Source organism: Melozone crissalis, unplaced genomic scaffold (assembly GCF_028551555.1).
Source record: "Melozone crissalis strain CALT ecotype California unplaced genomic scaffold, PUWL_Pcris_2 ptg000006l_1, whole genome shotgun sequence".
Taxonomy (NCBI): domain Eukaryota; kingdom Metazoa; phylum Chordata; class Aves; order Passeriformes; family Passerellidae; genus Melozone; species Melozone crissalis.
This window is the reverse complement of record NW_026535784.1, coordinates 20,474,531-20,492,488: the sequence shown is the minus strand read 5'-3', so window position 1 is coordinate 20,492,488 and position 17,958 is coordinate 20,474,531. Positions and strand designations below refer to the sequence as shown.

At 39.9% G+C, this 17,958-nt stretch overlaps 1 protein-coding gene across 1 annotated transcript; it reads right to left on the bottom strand.

The window, feature by feature from the left end:
• Positions 1-804: 804 nt before the first annotated feature.
• Positions 805-9,412, bottom strand: NIPAL1 (NIPA like domain containing 1). Its single transcript, XM_054295702.1, is given in 7 exon segments — positions 805-1,409; positions 1,543-1,703; positions 3,506-3,596; positions 4,041-4,097; positions 5,145-5,411; positions 9,267-9,349; positions 9,351-9,412. Coding segments are annotated over 7 exon segments (1,326 nt in total).
• Positions 9,413-17,958: the final 8,546 nt, after the last annotated feature.

Here is a 17,958-nt window from a genome sequence, read left to right as displayed (position 1 = left end):
TGCAGGTTCTGTTTTTCTCCTGGATTTGAATACTTAATTCTATAACCTCATGTAACTTTTTAAGCCAGTAGCAGCTGTTTGCAGGCAAATGCATTTTTTTCCTTAAACTTGGTCTTAGTTTTGAAATAAAAAAGTACAGGCACATTCAGGAATTCACAATCCATTCAGGATTCCTTGGGTAGAAAAGCTGAGATATATCAAGAATTGCATTTGTGAAAATTTTTTTGTGACATCTAATCAATGTTCATTGGAAGGTCATCAAAAGTGAAAAAAATCTTGCACAAAATTTTAAATGAAAAACTAAAATGGTTAAACACTGTTTTCTTCATGTTATGTCTTCAATGAATATCCTTCATGTAGAGTATTTACAAGCTTGCTTGGCAATAAATTACAAAAATATAAAGACAGCCAGAAATATTAAGGCCATCACAAGATAATAGCAGAGTACCTGCCACTTCAGCAAGGATTGTCTTTTATCATCAAAAGAAAATTGTATTTTTAAACATGGCTTACAAAGACCATTCTTTTTTGCTAAAATTTCCCAGGAAGAGGGGCTGCATAAAAAAAGGACCATGTTTTTAATTGTCTAACATATAATCACCACTAGGTTTCTGTCTGTTGTGCTAATTACTGACCATTTTCACTCATTACTGCCAACAGCTGACAATAGAGGAGTGGTCCACACTTAACAGGCCCCACAGGCAAATTTCCAGAGGACTGCAGAAGAGTTGGGCTTTCTAGTAGACATGGGTGGGCTGAGTTTGCAATTCATGATACTTCGACGATGAACACTGCTTGAGTGTTTCACTGACTGAATAAAATGTTGTCCTCCTCATATGCCAAAGCTGGGTTTTCCATGCTCTCCAGCAAAGTGTGACTGGTTTCAGAGTCACGGTGTGGCGGTGACGATTCTTTGGCAACAGTGGACATCAACTGACTCCAGGTGATGTTAGTGTTCTTGAAAGCATGCAGTAGGAAGATACCAATGATGATGCTGCAGAATCCACTCAGGGTTCCAATGATGTCACCCAGTTCCATACTGCTCCACTCCTTGAACAAGATGATGGAGCACGTCACCACTGTGGTAGTAAAGCACACGTAGTAAATGGGCGTCACAAGGGATGTGTTGAACACATCCAGGGCTTTGTTGAGGTAGCTGATCTGAGTGCTGACTGAGAGCACCAGGATGCCCACCAGAATGTAAACCAGGGGATGGCGATAGACTGGCTTCCTCTGCAGCATCTGCTTGATGGCAATGCCCAGGCCCTTCACAGACGAGACGGAGAAGGCACCGATGAGAGAGCAAATTAAAATGTAGATCAGTATGTTTGTCTGACCTCTCTTTGGAGCCACAACAATGATCAGTACAAGGGCAATGACTGTCAGCAGAACAGCAAATGTAACAAACACTGTAAAAAAGAGGAAAGGAAAGAGTAATACACACAACACCAGACTATGCTCACAAACATGCTCAGAGTTGTTCAGTGTCCCAGACACTTCCCTGTGAACTGCAGCATGTCTTCACTGCAATTGCATACAGACCTGGATCTTGCAGCTTTCTTTCCATCTCATCTAGTGAGGTGACCTCCTCCTCCTCTGGGGCATGAATAACCATGACTGTTGACCCCAAAATGCTCAGTACACAGCCCAGCTTTCCATGAATATTCAGCTTCTCATTTAAAAAATAGGATGACAATATAGCACTGTTCGGCAAAACAGAAATAAAATGTTCAGCTCCACCATGCACAGAAGACATTCAAAATCTCTCTGTGTAGCATATCAGAAAACTTCTTTTGAATTTGGATATATGGTAAACCAGCCTGAAACAATCAAATTGTGAGTGAAGAGTTTTTCCAAGAAAGTTGGTCATGATGAAGAAGGTAAGGTCAGGTTTTAGGGAGTTTAGCAACACTCAATGCTTCCCTCCAGGTTGTAAAAGGGTCCAAATTTGCTAAGGAGCTTCTCGTTCCTGATTGTCTGGGTCAGGGTATGCACTCTCACTGTAGATTAACCACAAGAGCTGTTTCTTTCTTCCAAAAATGGCTCAAAGCAGTTCATTTACCATTACAACCAAAGCACATGAGTGCTGGAAACTATTCCTCATCCATCCTCAGGCTCTCCCACCCAGGCACACATTCTGCCTGGCTTGCCAGGGCTCCTCCCAAAACACAGAGAAGGCATGTCTCCCCCTTCAGAGATCAACCCCAGGATCTCCACGGGGTTGATTATTTAACCAAGGCACAATAACATGGCCTAAAACACCACTCACGGGGCATGATTAGCCTGCTAGAGAACAACCTTGGGCACAGACACAGGCTTAATGGTGTGTGAACACACAAATAGTTACTCAACCCACTGATCAAAACACAGACCTTTTTTTCACACAAGGGTAATGAGTTCACTGACATGAAGTTCTAACAACCCCTCTGTCTCATGAAAATTTGAATGATTGTTCTCCCCATCAAAGAAGAAGGCAATAAAGCTCAAGCTGTTTTTGCACAGCAGCAGCCAGGCATCCAGCTGATCTGCATTTACCAACACGCTGACCCCAGCCCCACTGCAGAGACTCAGTTACATTGGTTTTGGTTTTGCTATGACAAAACAGCTGCAGTTTGAGCAGGTGGATTATTCCAAGCATCCTAGGGGAGGTTTGTTTGTTTGGGGTGTTTTTGTTTGGGTTATTTTTCTGTTTTGTTTTTAATATGTGGCACATGTTGTTTTAAACACAGTGTTTCATATAGTATACTCAGTTCTTAAAAATCAGAGTTTTACATTTAAAATACTATAATTTCATTTTGTTAAAAGATTATTTCCTATAAAGTTTTTGTATGCACAGTCCACATCTTTTCTGCTGCTATGATGGCCACATTACTGTATGTGTTTAAGACCTTGGAATTTTTTTCCTTCATACATAGGAAACAATAAGTCTGTGAAGGACATTTATGTTTCAAAAGAACTACAAATGTTAATTGTGGATACAGAAGAAAGCTTAGATTTTCTTTGCCTTCTTTCTAGAAAGATGTCAAAAAGACCAAACAAAATCAAAAGTTTTACTAACTGTGCATTAATATGAAATTATGCTCCTATCAATAGAAAAGTTTTTTAAAACATTTTGTGAAGGAATGCTGTATTTTTATTTAAAGTTTAGTCACAGCTGAAGAACAGGATAACAGTTCTTAAAAAAGTTCCAGTTCTCTAGGAATAGCTAAATTACCTTCTATCAGCAGTATACCTTGTTTATGCTGATAAGAATTACTTTGTGATCTAGGTGAAAAGCTACTGGGAAGGCATTCAGTGACCTTTGCAACAAGACTTTTGATTCCATCTACCCAGATAATTCAGTTCTAAATAAGGAAATATATATTTCCAGCAATCAACAAAAAACAATTTTTGCCCATAAATCGATTTTCAGGATTTTTTATTAAAAATCTCTCCTTTCAGCCAAAGCAAGTATTTTTTCCCTTAGTGGTTCATTTGCCAAGGCTTGCTCCCCATTGGTACTGACCTTATGAGAACACTCAGGGCACCCAAGGGGGTAACCAAGGTTGCAGGTGCAAAGGCATAGGCAGCAAAGTTTGCAGCTTCTCCTAATCCCACTGCAGAAGAAAGAACATTTGGATCAGCTTGGAGGAGAATATTAAAAGGCACGCTATTGTAAATATTTTGTACGGCAACTCTGACAGCAAATACAAACCAAAATCATTTTTCTGCACTATATAGGCACATTTTCATTTCAAAATTAGCTGCACAATTAGTAATGCTGGAAGGAAGTAAAATATTCTTCCCCTAAGTACTCCTAGAAGCTGGACAGATGCAATTCCATGGCATTTTATCAGATATTAAAGAAAAGATGGTTATTCTGCAAAGAGCTCTTAAGACCAAATGCAGTATTTGAAAGAAGGCATATGAGAAGAGCTTGTCATGAATGTGATTGCAAGGACATTTAAGTGAAGGGAATGAAAAATCAGACAATAAATCTATTTAAAACAATCTGCTTTTTGTAGATTTACAGATAGGCTGAAAGAAAAGAGCTGACTTACTTGATAGCAGTCCAGCCCACCAAATCCATTCCTTCAAATAAGAATATCCACCTTGCCCTGAAAGAGAAAAAAATAACCTTATCTTAGAGGAAACAGATCACCTTAATGTAAGAAACAAAAAGTACAGCTTCACATTTGCACTTACAAAGTACAAAAAGAGCATGTTACCTAGATGCAAAAAGAAGAATATTTGATTTTGACTGACATTTTATTAATGACTCTACTGCTTTGTGACTTGGGCTTGTAAAAAATGCTGTTTGACTAAATATACACAGAGGAGAAGTTTCAAGCAAAAGTAAAATGTTTATAAAGATTTTTGGTGAAATGTTTCAAAATGCTTTTCCAGGTCAGATCCAATAGATTCATACAGTCAACTGCAGTTTGACTCTCCTTTTACTTTAGGTTTGAAGAAATTAGAAAGAACAATGCCCCCGTGTGCATGACTTTTTTTTTTACGTATATCTAATATTCAGTACCAATTTCTTCAAATAACCAAATTCCCTGGAATAATATTTTCCAATAAAGACAACAAACAAAAGAAAAACTGCTAATGCTATGTATTTAAATCCATGCAAAGCAAATTAAGACATTAGTGCAACTGTTCTTTTTCTAGCTGTTCATCTGCTGACTTTGATGAAGGGATAGTTGTACTAACTGTAGAAACTTCTGTAATAAATGTCATTTCTACAACTCATTGTACTCACTTTAAAAAAGCTGAGCAAAACCAAAAAGCTAAACCAGCCTAAGACTTTCAATCTCAAATGAGGAGGAAGAAAGATTGAAAAAAGAGAGAGAATGGCATTTTGGAGGATAAGACAAATAAAGAATTTTATTTTGGTAACTATTTGCTCTCAGTGAGGAAATAGCACCAGCTCACTAGATTTAATATACACTGCATATTCCTTAGTCCTAAGAGTTCTGAAATCCCAGTCCCTGTAACCACACACAGAAATAATATCATATCTCCATCCCTCACCAAGACAGGACTTCTGATCACCATTAAAGTAATTTCAAACATGTGATCTGTGAGTTGAACCTTGATTTTGTCAAGTTAGAAGAGGTGTTTGTGTCCCCAGCAGGAGCAAGGATGGCACCATCACCTACCAGCTCGGGTGACTCCTCTGTCTGCCAGTTTCAAAAGTCCTTTCTTCTTCAGTATGAAACTAGAACCAATAAAGATACTGGAACCTATAGCCAAAGCCAAGCCAATGTAGAGGTGGTATTTGCTTCCAGAAGGAAGGGAAATGCTCCAGTTTGTTTCATTGCCAGCCCCCTCCATAGAGGTGAGGAGAGGAGAGTGTGATTCAGACACGTTGATGATCTGGCACCATGCCTGGCAGGAGTCAGGGCGAGAAAAAGAGAGCACAGCACCTGGGAGCAGAAAAAGGAGGACAAATGATTCACAACACAGGCCCAGCACTGGAAGAGCCCTGTTCCCACTCTGCTCACTCCTTTTTATGTCTTTGCAGAGCACCTGTAATTTCTGACTGTGCGAATAACACACAAAACCCACACAATGTACACAGTGCTGCCCTGGGCCATTACCCACTCCTGTAGCTCACAGGTGATTACATTATTTTACATCCCTATTTTGCACTTCATTGGCCAGACAGGCAATAAAGGAAATACCAAGGAATGAACCAAAAAAAAGAAATTAGCTTCAGTTAAAAATTCAACTCAAAATCTTAAAAGCTAAACTGAAACCTGAAGATGAAAGGGCTCCTTTTTGTTGTGCAGAGACCACAAACATATAGCCAAATCCATGATTTTGGACTTTGCCTGTTAAAGTCAGCCTGCTGCTATTCAAGGCTTCTGGTTTTATATCGGTAGGTAAGATTGGAAAAACAAATGGAAAAAAAGGAAGGAAAATCAAATAGAGAGGAAACTCTCACTGCATATGGGAACTAAGGCATTTTATAAAAACTGTTCAGTGAATACTGTGTGAGCCAAGTCTTATTTAACCGATCACAAAATTTTCAGGTGAAGGCCTCATTCCGCCTCCCAGCAAATTCAATCTAACCTCAGAAAGCCCTGGTGGAGGTAGATCACAGCCAACAGGGGACAGCTCCCCAGCTATCCTTGCAACCCTGCTGGAGAGCTGGGTGATCCCGAGCACAGAGCAAAGGTTCACACTCAGCCAGCCAAGCACTATCAGCACCACTGTGATGACAGTCTGTGGGAATGGCATCGTTGTAATCAGCCTAGATTTGTTTCTAAAGGAAGAGCAGGTACTGCATTTCCAAGAACAAAAGGAGTTGCTTTTTTCATGGGGAAGCAGGGGTCAGGCAGCAAAGCTGCCACAGGGCTTGGGCAGTCTAGGCTGACGTCTCAGTTTGTCACAGTGGAGTGCATCAGGCAGCCTGTGTGGATTACAGACTCTAGCCTGGAAAACTTTGAAGAACAACCTTTTTTGTAAAGAAGGCTTATTGTGAAGACATGTTAAAATATGAAACAATTTGCAGAAGTACAAAAGTTCAGTCCACTGTGATACATAGGAAGGAGGGGATCCAACAAATATGGTTTTTTCCCCATGTTTTCCCTGTAATTAAAATAATACATGAACAATTCATCCTGGAGAGTGACAGCATCAGTAATACACTCCCTCTTTTTCTTTTTTCTTCTTCCCTTTTCCAAGTGAAGAAATGGCACTTGGGGAGTTAGTAGAAAAGGATGGGCCTCTGTAAGCTCTGGAAACAAAAATGTTATACCAAAAGTACTTCACTGAACAATTAACAAGAAGCAGACTTGGATAATTCATTTAATACAGTTTAACAAAGAATAGTTAAAATACATAAGGTCCTGAAAATATCCTATTTGCTGTTGGCAATGCTGGTATTAGCTCTGGGATACAGAACCGTTTTCAAGCAAGGAGCTAGAGTGAGTACCTGCTGCCTGTTTTCTCATTCCATATTATACAACAAACATAATACAGGAAGTTATAATTTGATTTGCAGGCAGTGCAAACACACTTCCTTGTTTACCAAGAGTGTTTCCATATAACAGGAGTTGTTTTGTATTGGTAAGTCAGACTTAATAAAAATGTTCCCACAAGATAGTCATGTTCATATTCACCAGCTGAAGATTAAAATCTTAGAGAGCTTAGATCCACATGCAGTTCCTGTTGCATAGTATGTAGGAGAGACACTATTCTACACTCTTATTATTACTAGAAATTACAGTTGGATAATGTAAAAATATGGAATTAGCATTTGCACCTGAAAGTATTTTAAAATCCTAAACTATTAGCATAGTCTTAGAAGAAGAAAAATTTGCATATACTTGTTATGACAAAATTAGTGAAGAATAAATCACAAAACAAAATTACAGAAAAGTCCTTTTAGCATAACTACATTTTCTCTTTATAAACACATACCAGGGCAAGATAAAAATGCCCTGTTCATGGCATGGGGGTTGGTTTAAATAGTCTTCAAAGGTCCCTTCCAATCCAAACTATTCTATTATTCTGTGAAAAAAAACCAATGGAGAGATGAATGAAATCCCTTAGCTCCCAATACCTATACTGATGCCAAACCAGGATGGTGTGAGAAGCAGTAACATTCCTTGCCTTTAATGAAAACATGGAGATAAACACTCCTGATAAGTATAGTCCTTCAGTTTCCTGCAACAGTAAGGAACTGTAAGGCAGCTTTCTATCAGTGCATTGGGTTTCTACAGTGAAGAAAATGACAATTTTCTTCCTCCTTTTTGGTGACTGGTGTACTTTCATTTAGCTGGAGATGAATGGCAGGCTTATTTTGTTTCACATGAAACAAAATGTTTTTCTATGTGTTCTAAAGGTTTTCATTCCTTAGCATACCTTACAACATCAGAAAAATTTAATCATGCCATTTGTACTAAGTCACTCAGTGACTGCCACAGGTTGTTTCGCTCCTTTCTGAATAACAATCTTTGCCCACATTCACAAAGAAATATTGGATTTATCACTGAGAAGACTAATTTTGAATGCTTATGATCTCTGTTTATTGGGCTGAGCAGCTTCTCATGGTTAAAGAAAAAAAAAAGTCCTTTGTTCCACTTTCATGAAAAGTGGCATGTAACTGCACTGATCAAAGAACCACCTGAGAGACGGGAAGAGGAGGCTGATCCAGGAATTACTGTTATTTTATTACCCTGTGAACAGTCTGAAGATCGCTTGGAAAGGCTGAGGAAGATGACAAATCACTGAGGCTGCCTGGCTTGCTCAGCACAGAGTTTCTGTAGCTAAGCTAGTTTCACCTCCTACTTCCAAATGTCAACAAACACGAACGTGTCAGCAGAACTCCTCCTTGCAGAAATAATCTCTCCCAGCTCTGACTCAAGACTGGCAACAACAGGAAACTGGTCTGAGCCAAGGCAGTTGCTGGTGTAACTTCTGAACTTTTTTTATGATTCAGCTATTTTTTTTCTTTTTTTTCCCCCTCAAACACCTAAATATTCTCTATCTGAATTGGGCAGACCAGACACTCCGGTGCTACACACTGCTTGTGACATGCATGACTTGCTGTCACTCTGCAGTTCAGGGCTGACTTGCCTTGGTTAGTGACAGCCAACTTGGTTCTTAACCTGCTACTGAAGGTACTGGTCCTAAGTAATCTCAAAAACTAACTGCTTTGATTAGACAATAATTTAACCATTTCTAGCGAGCTCATGACTCAGCTCACCCCTGGCAGAAACATGAAACGCCTCTCTCGGTCACCCAGGAAATACCAAGCCCACCTTTGCCAAGGCGCAGCTCCTGGGTGTATCGAGAGGCAGCAAGGAATTCCCCCCTGGCACGCCTGGAGCGGAGACTCACCAAAAAGCACAGAACAAAGCTGAAAAGATGTTTTACCCCAGGCAGCCGCGGCAGAAGCGCAGGAGCTTCCTCGGCGCCGGACCCACGCCACTCCTCGGAAAACAACGGGGTGACACCAGGGCGGAGGGAAATCTTACGGGGACACCGGGGGTCCGAGCCCCGCCGGCCCTCCGCGTCCCGAGCGACGCGCACACCGAACAGACCGGGCCGGCCCCGCGGCCGCGCAGACACCGACCCGCACGGACGGACGGGCAGACGCTGACCCGCACGGCAGGACAGACGGACGGACGGACGGACAGACGCTGACCCGCACGGCAGGACAGACGGACGGACGGACGGACAGACACTGACCCGCACGGCAGGACAGACGGACGGACGGACGGGCAGACGCTGACCCGCACGGCAGGACGGACGGACGGGCAGACGCTGACCCGCACGGCAGGACAGACAGACGGACGGGCGGACGGGCAGCGCCCCTCCGGGCCCCACGGCTGCCAGGCTCCGCGGGCTCCGCCCGCCCGGGCGCGGCTCAGCGCACCTGGGCGCGCCCGCTCGCCGGCGGACACGGAGGTGGCATCCCCTCGGCCTGCGGGGAACGGGCGCGCAGGGCTCCGGGAGAGGCCCCGAGTGGGCTTCCTAGATCGGTATCGAGTCCCAGACCTGGGGAGCTCTGTGACCCCACCTGAACACTGAATCCAAAGAAGAGCGTGCTCTCCTGAAGTACCTTGGCAGCATTTGCCTCTCCTGGAGTCTCTACAGATTTAGTTTTCTTCCCTTTCGCAGCTAGGAGAAGAGATGAGCCGTCTTGATGTGCAACCACTTGTGCCTGTGACAAGCGGCCTGTGCTCGCTTTGGCCGGTGGATCTGCGGGCAAGCAGAGGGATCCCCCAGCCAAACTAGAACAAGGGCAGTGCCTGGTGATGCACACCCTGAGATGACTCCCTGTGGCTTAACAGGCTCCAGGTTGTTACAAGAAATAATTACCTTTATTACCCAAGACCTTAGTTGAATAGTTTCAACTAAGGTCTCGGATTTGACATGATTACGTGAAATACATTTACAAAATGTAAGGCTTAATAAAACATTCCATGTCGCCCAACAAATTTCTTGGGGCACTCTGCAGACCTTTAGCATGCACAAAGATTTCTCTAACTGGAGTCAAAATTGCAAATTTAACACACCTCCACAGAGCACCACAGGGATACAGGGGATTGAGATTAGAGCTGGAACTAGCCTTTGCAGCACAGTACCCAAACTAATCATCATTGGTTTTGAAAAGTTGTACCATTGGGGCATACTGCTGAAATATGTCATACACTGACATTTTCAGCAAAATAACTTGGTTTTCCTTGGCTTAGGTATCGTTGACTTTGCAGTCCTGTGGTTAAACCAAGAGACCAGTTTCAATGTCTTAGTCTCATTTTTTAATTTCTGTGTTTATTTTTTAGCATTACCAGCACTCTGTATGTTAGGAGAAAAGGAACATTGAATTTCCTTTTTGTGATTTTAGTTATCATTCCACTTTATCTTTACTGTGTCTACACTATAACAACTTCTAGGGAGGGTGGCCTGAATCCAGTGCAGGCTGCATGATAAATAGTTTGACTTCTCTGCTTTAACATTTCTAAAACAGGTTACTGCTAAAAAAACAGAGCAAAATTTTTAAATTATATTTGAAAGAGTTAAATCAAAATTTTAGAGCATAATCTGAAAGTCTGGGAGAAAACTGTGATCTTCTTGTACCACATAAGCATGCCCATAGGATAAAACCACATATATGGACAGATGCATGTCTGCAGTCTGCTTCAAATTCCTGCTTTTGTTCTGTGTCCTCTCAGATCTATCAACTCTGTTTATATCCCTGTTTCTGCAAAAATATGTCAATTTTTTGAGCTTGCTGCAATCCTGCAAGTGACTCTTGGCAGATCTGCTGAGAAGGGAGGTGGTAATATCCACAGAGCCCTGCTGGAGCAGAAGAGCAGGTGGGAGAGGGTGAGCTGCCAAAGACCACCTCTACCTCTGGCACAGCTCTTGCTGCCTTGCTGCTCACAGTTTCACTGTGGTGCAGCACCCAGAGCAAGAATACTGAGAAACAGCACAGCTAACACTTCTGTAGGTGGGCCTCTGTATCAGCCAAGTCCTTTAGCAGGCCATGGACATCAAAGTCTATTTAATTAATAAATAAAATATTTAATCTGATTTACAAATTTGTTGACAGCTGGCTGAGCATGAACCAGCGGTGTGCCCAGGTGGCTGGGAAAACCAATGGCATCCTGCCCTCTATCAGGAATAGTGTGGCCAGCAAAATTTTGTCCCCCTGAGGTTGACACTGATGAGTCCACATTGTGAATCCTGCGTTCAGTTCTGGGCCCATCACTACAAGAAGGACATTGAGGTGCTGGAGCAAGTCCAGAGAAGGGCAATGGAGCTGGTGAAGGGTCTGGAGCACAAGTGCTATGAGGAGTGGCTGAGGGAGCTGGGGGTGTCTAGCCTGGACAAAAGGAGGCTCAGGATAAACCTTACACCCCTTTACAACTGCCTGAAAGGAGGTTGTAGTTAGAAGAGGGTTGGTCTCTTGTCCCAAGTCAAAAGCACCTGGACAAGAAGAGATGGCTTCAGGTTGTGCCAGGGAGGTTTTTCTTCACTCAAAGGGTTGTCAAGCATTGGAACAAGCCACCTAAAGAAATGGTGCACACACCATCCCTGGAGGTATTCAAAAGATGTATCGATATGGTAGTGATGGGTATAGTTTAATGGTGAATGCAATAGTGTTGGGTTAAATTTGGCTTATTTATCTTAAGAATATTTTCCAACTTAATTGAAGCTATATATTTATTTTTCCTTGGCTGAAAAGCTTTAAAGGCTTCATATTTTGATATTGTAATAAACTCCAAAAAGCACTACGAGACCCTTTTTCTTCTGAGAAAAAAATGTGAAGTCACAGAAAAATTGTGACTAACAATCCAAGTCAATGGACAGATGCAAAAAACTTGCAATCCATAATATTATTACAGAAGAGAGTAGGCATATACTTCATGTGTAAATATTTCAATGATGATTAGCAGTTTTCACACTCAATTTGTTTTGAAGAACTTTGAGACAATGTCAGGAAGCAACTAACTACACAAAAGTAATTTACCAACATTGATATATTTTTCTTTATTTTGAATGGCATGTAAAAGTCAAATGGGAAAGAAAATAAAGTATTAATATACAATCTCGTTAACTGACATAAAGAGAAAAAAAAAGCCATTTTGCCATTCAAAATGACACTTACAACTGATTTAGAGCAATGCCTGGATCATGAGCAAATGCAAATCGGCACAGACCCATTTAATTCCCTGGAGCTGTGCCAGATGCAGCTAAGCACAGATCAACCTTTTGTGTATGAAGTAAAAATACGCATGTAGTAATAGTCAAAGCAATTTTGTGGCAGTTTCCATTTCTCCTAAAGAGGAATAAGTGTCTTATGAAACCCTGCTATGTCCTTCTATATTATGGCATTATTCTCCCCCCCATTAAATGTTTGGAAAATGCAAGAGAAAATTTATGTTAAGATTCTGCTACTTATGTAGTTACATAACTTCATTAACTAATATATGAAAGGTTTCATGAAACTTTCCTTAAAGCCAACAAGCACTGACTTTAATTGTTGATCTTTCATAAAAAGGGAAGCACTATCTAGCCAATTTTAGTGTTTTACATTTATAAGTCATGGTAAACCCCATTTTTGTGCCTTAATAAATCCCATCTTTACCTCTGTGTTAGCCATGAACAACTTAATTACCATAATTTGTGTATCTCTTTGGCTTTGTTATAAATTTAATCTTGAGGATTTTTTTTCTTATGTGCATAAACTTTGAGTTCCTTATGCAGTATTGAATTATATTATGGTAAATACTGAAGATGATGACAAGTTTCCCCACAATTAGAAAACCTGTTCACTACGCAGCTGGTTCAGGTGCAGACATGAAGCAAGAACTATCTCTTTTATTATTATTTAGGAAAATTGCTTGTGGCATTTTTAAATCCTGTTATCATTACTCAGCTTCCCTGCTCTGCATTACTCTGCCAGCAGTCGTTGCTACACGACAGTGTCCAAACATAAGTTCTGTTCAATACAGAGGCTACAGACAGATTCATTACCTTTCCTGGCATGTAGCCACACAACATCCAAGGCTGGATTTATTAAACCTTTTTTTATCACAGTGCACTTTCGACCTCTCTTATTGGTGGCTATGTCATATATTAATGATTTTTGTTTCATTAATATCAGGTTTTGTTTAATTAATATCAGTTTTAATTTTAATTTTTTAAAATTAATATCAGTTGAATCACTTTTTTATGTGTAAATGTTTCAGCATCGTAATTCTGTGCAACCAAGATTTCCTATGTTATTTTAACTTGAAATAAAATTCTGTGAAATAGAAGTACTGACTGTACAGAAATTCTGGAGCTTCTGTAGGGTCACTACAATTATTCTTTATCCCAATTATACCATTGAATGAAGATCTAGTATTTCCCAGAGAGTTTTCTGATAAGCCAGTCCCTCTGTTCCTTGCAGTTTCAGCCTGGGAGCTGAGGAGAGATCTCAGGGGCGAAACACCCACTGAACCTGGAAGACACAAGGATAATCTTAATGCAGGTTCATCTCAGGGCACAGAAAAAACTGCCAGGCATGGCCAGACACAGTGTGTCCACATTGCCACTTTTCAGAAGTGCTAGTCCCTGTGCAGAGTAGTCATGCAGAAACTAAGCTCTGGACCTGGAGGATGATGGTGAGAGGTTTGTGACAGTGTTTGAGCACACCGTGCAGTGCTGTGCTCTGCGCCTGAGAGCACTTAGGGTGCTTTGTGATTCCAGCCTCATCTGAACATTAGAATCCAACTCACCAGCACACATCCTAAATTGCTTCTATTTCACTCTCCATCACCCTAAAGTAAAAATACAGTACCACCTACTGGTGGAGACACTCGTGGCACTGATGGTTTTCCAGTCATCAAGCCTCATTGGGGCCAATTGAGCTTCATGACACTGAATTCTACACAAGAGCATTAGTAAGTCAGAAGCCGTGGAGTCTTCTCAGCTGCAGCACTTCCAACATGACATTAATTGCTGAAATCACATCAGCACTAGAAAAACCAGAACAATATTTGCAGAATATAAGCTGGTCAAAACTGTGATCCCAATCCCAACACTCGTCTGTTTACAGAGCTTCCACATAGTAAGCTGAAAGGCAATGTGCCATTCAAACCTGCTTATTTATAAGTCATAATACATATGTTTAATGTATCTAGTGTTTTGGTTATGGGTATCTGAAACTACATGTAGAATTAATAGGATCGAGAAGAATTACAGATGATGACAATGCAAGATGCAAAAAGAGATTATAGTTGGCCTACTAAAACAATAATCCATTAGTGCAGTCATTCTTCCATCAGCCAAGGTTACTTCACTGGAATACAGAATGACAGGAAAAATATCCATGAAAAAATATTGACAGTCAACTAATATAATTGTCAGTGGAGTCAATGACAGCTATGTAACTGGCTTTTAAAGGAGGGCAGAATTGACACCACTGTGTTGAGCTCATCCAGAATTTGTCCTGCAAACTTCTTCACAGGTTAGTGAGGTCCTGGCCACTCTCAGACAAGAAAGTGGCCAGGCCTAGTAAGACTCATTTTTCTGTGTTTGAGAGCTTTGAAAAATTCCAGGGTAAACCAATAAAGAAAAAAAAAAGTTAGTTTTTCTCTGTAGAACTTATTATTTTATAAGAAAACTGGCAGTTCTATACCAGATTAAAAAGGTGTATCAACTCTTTTGTGACACATAACAAGGCATGTATCCCAAACATTTAGTGTCACCACATATTCACAGAATCGCTGCTCAGCACTGAACAGACACCTTTCAGATAGCAAGACAGGGAAAACCCTGGAGAATGACAGAGGTAAATCTGATCAAGATTCAATACTGGTTGGATGCAGTAACCTTCTGAGATTCTTTCATATCTATGATCTTAGGATAAGAGATGCATTTCAGCTCTTCAAAGACAACCGTAAAGTATAAGCCAGAATTTAGAAGATTATTCACTTTATCTCTTAGTCATGTTGCATATCTTACTAAAACTGGTGTATGTGGCTTCCATTGTGCATAAGATTATACATTTCCTTGTTGTCCATTACTATCTTATTTAAATTATTTTTATTCTTTAAATTTCAATGCATGTTCTCTTGTCTGGGAAATGGAATGACTGTCTTCAGGGCTGGAAAGTCATTCCAGCAGAAGTGTTTAATTTCCTTCCATCATCAGGAGGCTGACTTGTGCTGAGCTTTTGTTTTATGATTAAACCCATAAACTCAGTCATCTGGGCTGCAAGATTTAAGTTGGTTCCTATGATTGCTAATGACATTTTTTCCGGCTGCCCTTGATTATAGAAACAAATGCATCATAATCCTAGAGTCCCAGGGGCTGGACTGCTTTCCTGAGTTCTGATTTTTGTGAAGCAAAGTTAGAATGTAGTTCATAGAATGTAAAAACTTTAGCTATGTCTCAGTTGTGACAAAGGTATAAATTCAAGTTTCAACATTTACCTCTTTTTGCTGCCTAAGAGCTTTTTTCTTTTTTCTTTTAAAAAAATGGGCCATGTACAAGATTCCAGATTGAAAAATTAATGACTCAAACTTCAGAGAACATTATTTTTCTCATTCTTATGGTATCCAGCAGTGAAATATGAAAGGTGAGGTATGCAAATACCATGTCCTCTTTTCAAGTATATCCTCATGGGGCCTTTCTTGACTCTCTAGCCACTACAGATGCACTTTTGCTCATTTCTAATGGAGGAGGAATGCAACTACTTAAACCATTTTGTAAAGTCATAATCCATACTGAAGCTGAAGATCAATTCAGTGTCTTATAACTTCATCATCAAGGTATTTTCCACTAAAAATGTATCCACAATTCACTGGATTTTAAAGCATCAAAATATGTTATGTTATATTATTTAAGAGCTTTAAGTAATTTAAAATGTTATTTCCTTTTCTTCAGCCCTATGGTATACGCATTAAAATAAATTTTTAATTTATTCTAATTTTATTCCTTTCATAAAAGGAAATTTCCATGTATGGCATTTTATCTATTACAGTAAAAGAACCTGTTACCACTGCTAAAAAGCATCTGCAATATGTAAGAGAACAAGTGAGCAGACAATACTGAATACATAGTTATTTACAATATTTTTTTTTCAGTTTCAAAACAGAGCACACTCCAGTATTTGTCACTTCTTGTGCTTGCAGATAGGGCTAGTAAGCTTCTGCTTACTAGGTGAAGGATACTACTGACTGCCACTGTCACCTTCATCTCCCTCTAAATCTCAAAATCCATCACTAGGTCAAGGAAATCCTCCTCTAATAACCATGTCCTTCCTTGGGAATAATTCAGAGAACTGCAAGGGGGCTGGCTCTTTGTGAAATCAATCAGTAAGGAATTTATTTTTGAAATGTTGATTATATTTAGCTTTTCATGGTGATGCTGCTTATGTAGAAAGGAAATGTGGCTGATTTAAAGGACTGAAATCTCTAGCAGAAGCAGCAGACTGCATTCCTAAGGTAAGCATGCACACTGCTTGTTGAAACTGCTTATTGCAGAGCTGCTGAGGACTCTTAGCATGTTAGAAAAGACAGATCATGCTGTAGCATGCTGCAGGTGTCAATGTTAATGAAGACTTTTTTGCTGCTTTTTGTAAAGAAAAAAAAATAGATCTGTATATGATGCCCAAATCTGTTCCAGGGAATCCTTATTTAAAGTATTTTGTCTATGAAAATAATGATTAGAGATGTGAATGTAGTGGGCCAGTAAAAAAGGGAGAAATATGTAAAATGAAACAGCAGAAGCAACAGAAGCTGGTCTTCCATTCATCACAATCCTTCATTTTCTTGCAGCCCTAAAGATTGTGATGTATAGTGATTAGTAGAATTAGTTTTCAGCTCATAATGCTTGAAAACTTGGTTGTTTATCATAGTAGTTACATTTAAAAAAATCCAAGTAGTAAAAGGATGATACTATTTGAGATGATACAGTAAAAAGCATATGGTAGAAATCTAAAATATGTCTATAGAAAACATCTATTACTTTTTGCATTTGCTACCTAAATATGATAATGTGAAAATGTGCATCCCAATATTAAAAAGCACTGTAATAAGTTGTGACAATGGATCAGTTAAAGAAAAAAATATGTGTGACTACAGAATAGGAAACATGATAGTGATAGAATTTAGTAAAAATTTTGAAATGCTTGAAAATGCATTAACATGAATTTGGACCCAGGGAGTTTAATGTGATATTTTCTACTGTGCCCAGTATGGGCAAATGCTGTAACAAGGTATCAGTAGTCCCCAAATTAGATTTAGTTTCTGTGTCTGTCCAACTTGCACTGGGCACATGCTGCATTGGCACTTCTGTGTCTTAGACTTGGGAACTTTAACTCCCCACAATTTGCTTTTAGACTAATGGAATTTGAAGATACTCTTGTGCTACACATCCTGAATGACAGGAAAAGAACCTGGTGCAGCACTTACCTAAGCCTGACATTCAAACTTGGTATTTTGAGACTACAGGGTAGTTAATACTTCAGTTTCTATGCCACTTAATGCTCTCAGTGTCTCAGTAATATGAAATGTCCAGTCCTGCCTCAAATGGCAGCTCCTCTTTCCCAGAAAATCCTATGCATGGCTGCCATGGCAGAACACACAGTATCCCACAGTATCTCTGCTTACAACAGACACCAACAGAGCCAGAGGAATTTTTTTATTTGAAAAAATGCAAAGAAAATCCTATTAACCTGAAGAAGATGGGAATGTAGAGGATATAGATTTTTTTTTCCCCAGCCTTCAGGCTCCATACACAATCCATGTGATTTTAGACACGTTCTATTTTATAGATACTTATCATTATCTTTAAACTCTAGAACAAGTGCAAATCAGTATGTCTGGAGAGCACAACGTCAAATTTCTTTTTTTTTTTTTTTTTTGAAAGTAAAGAAGACTCAAAGAGCAAAAGTAAACATGAAAAATATATGCCTATATAGAAATGCTGGTACTGTTAGTACTAACATGAACTGACTGGTTT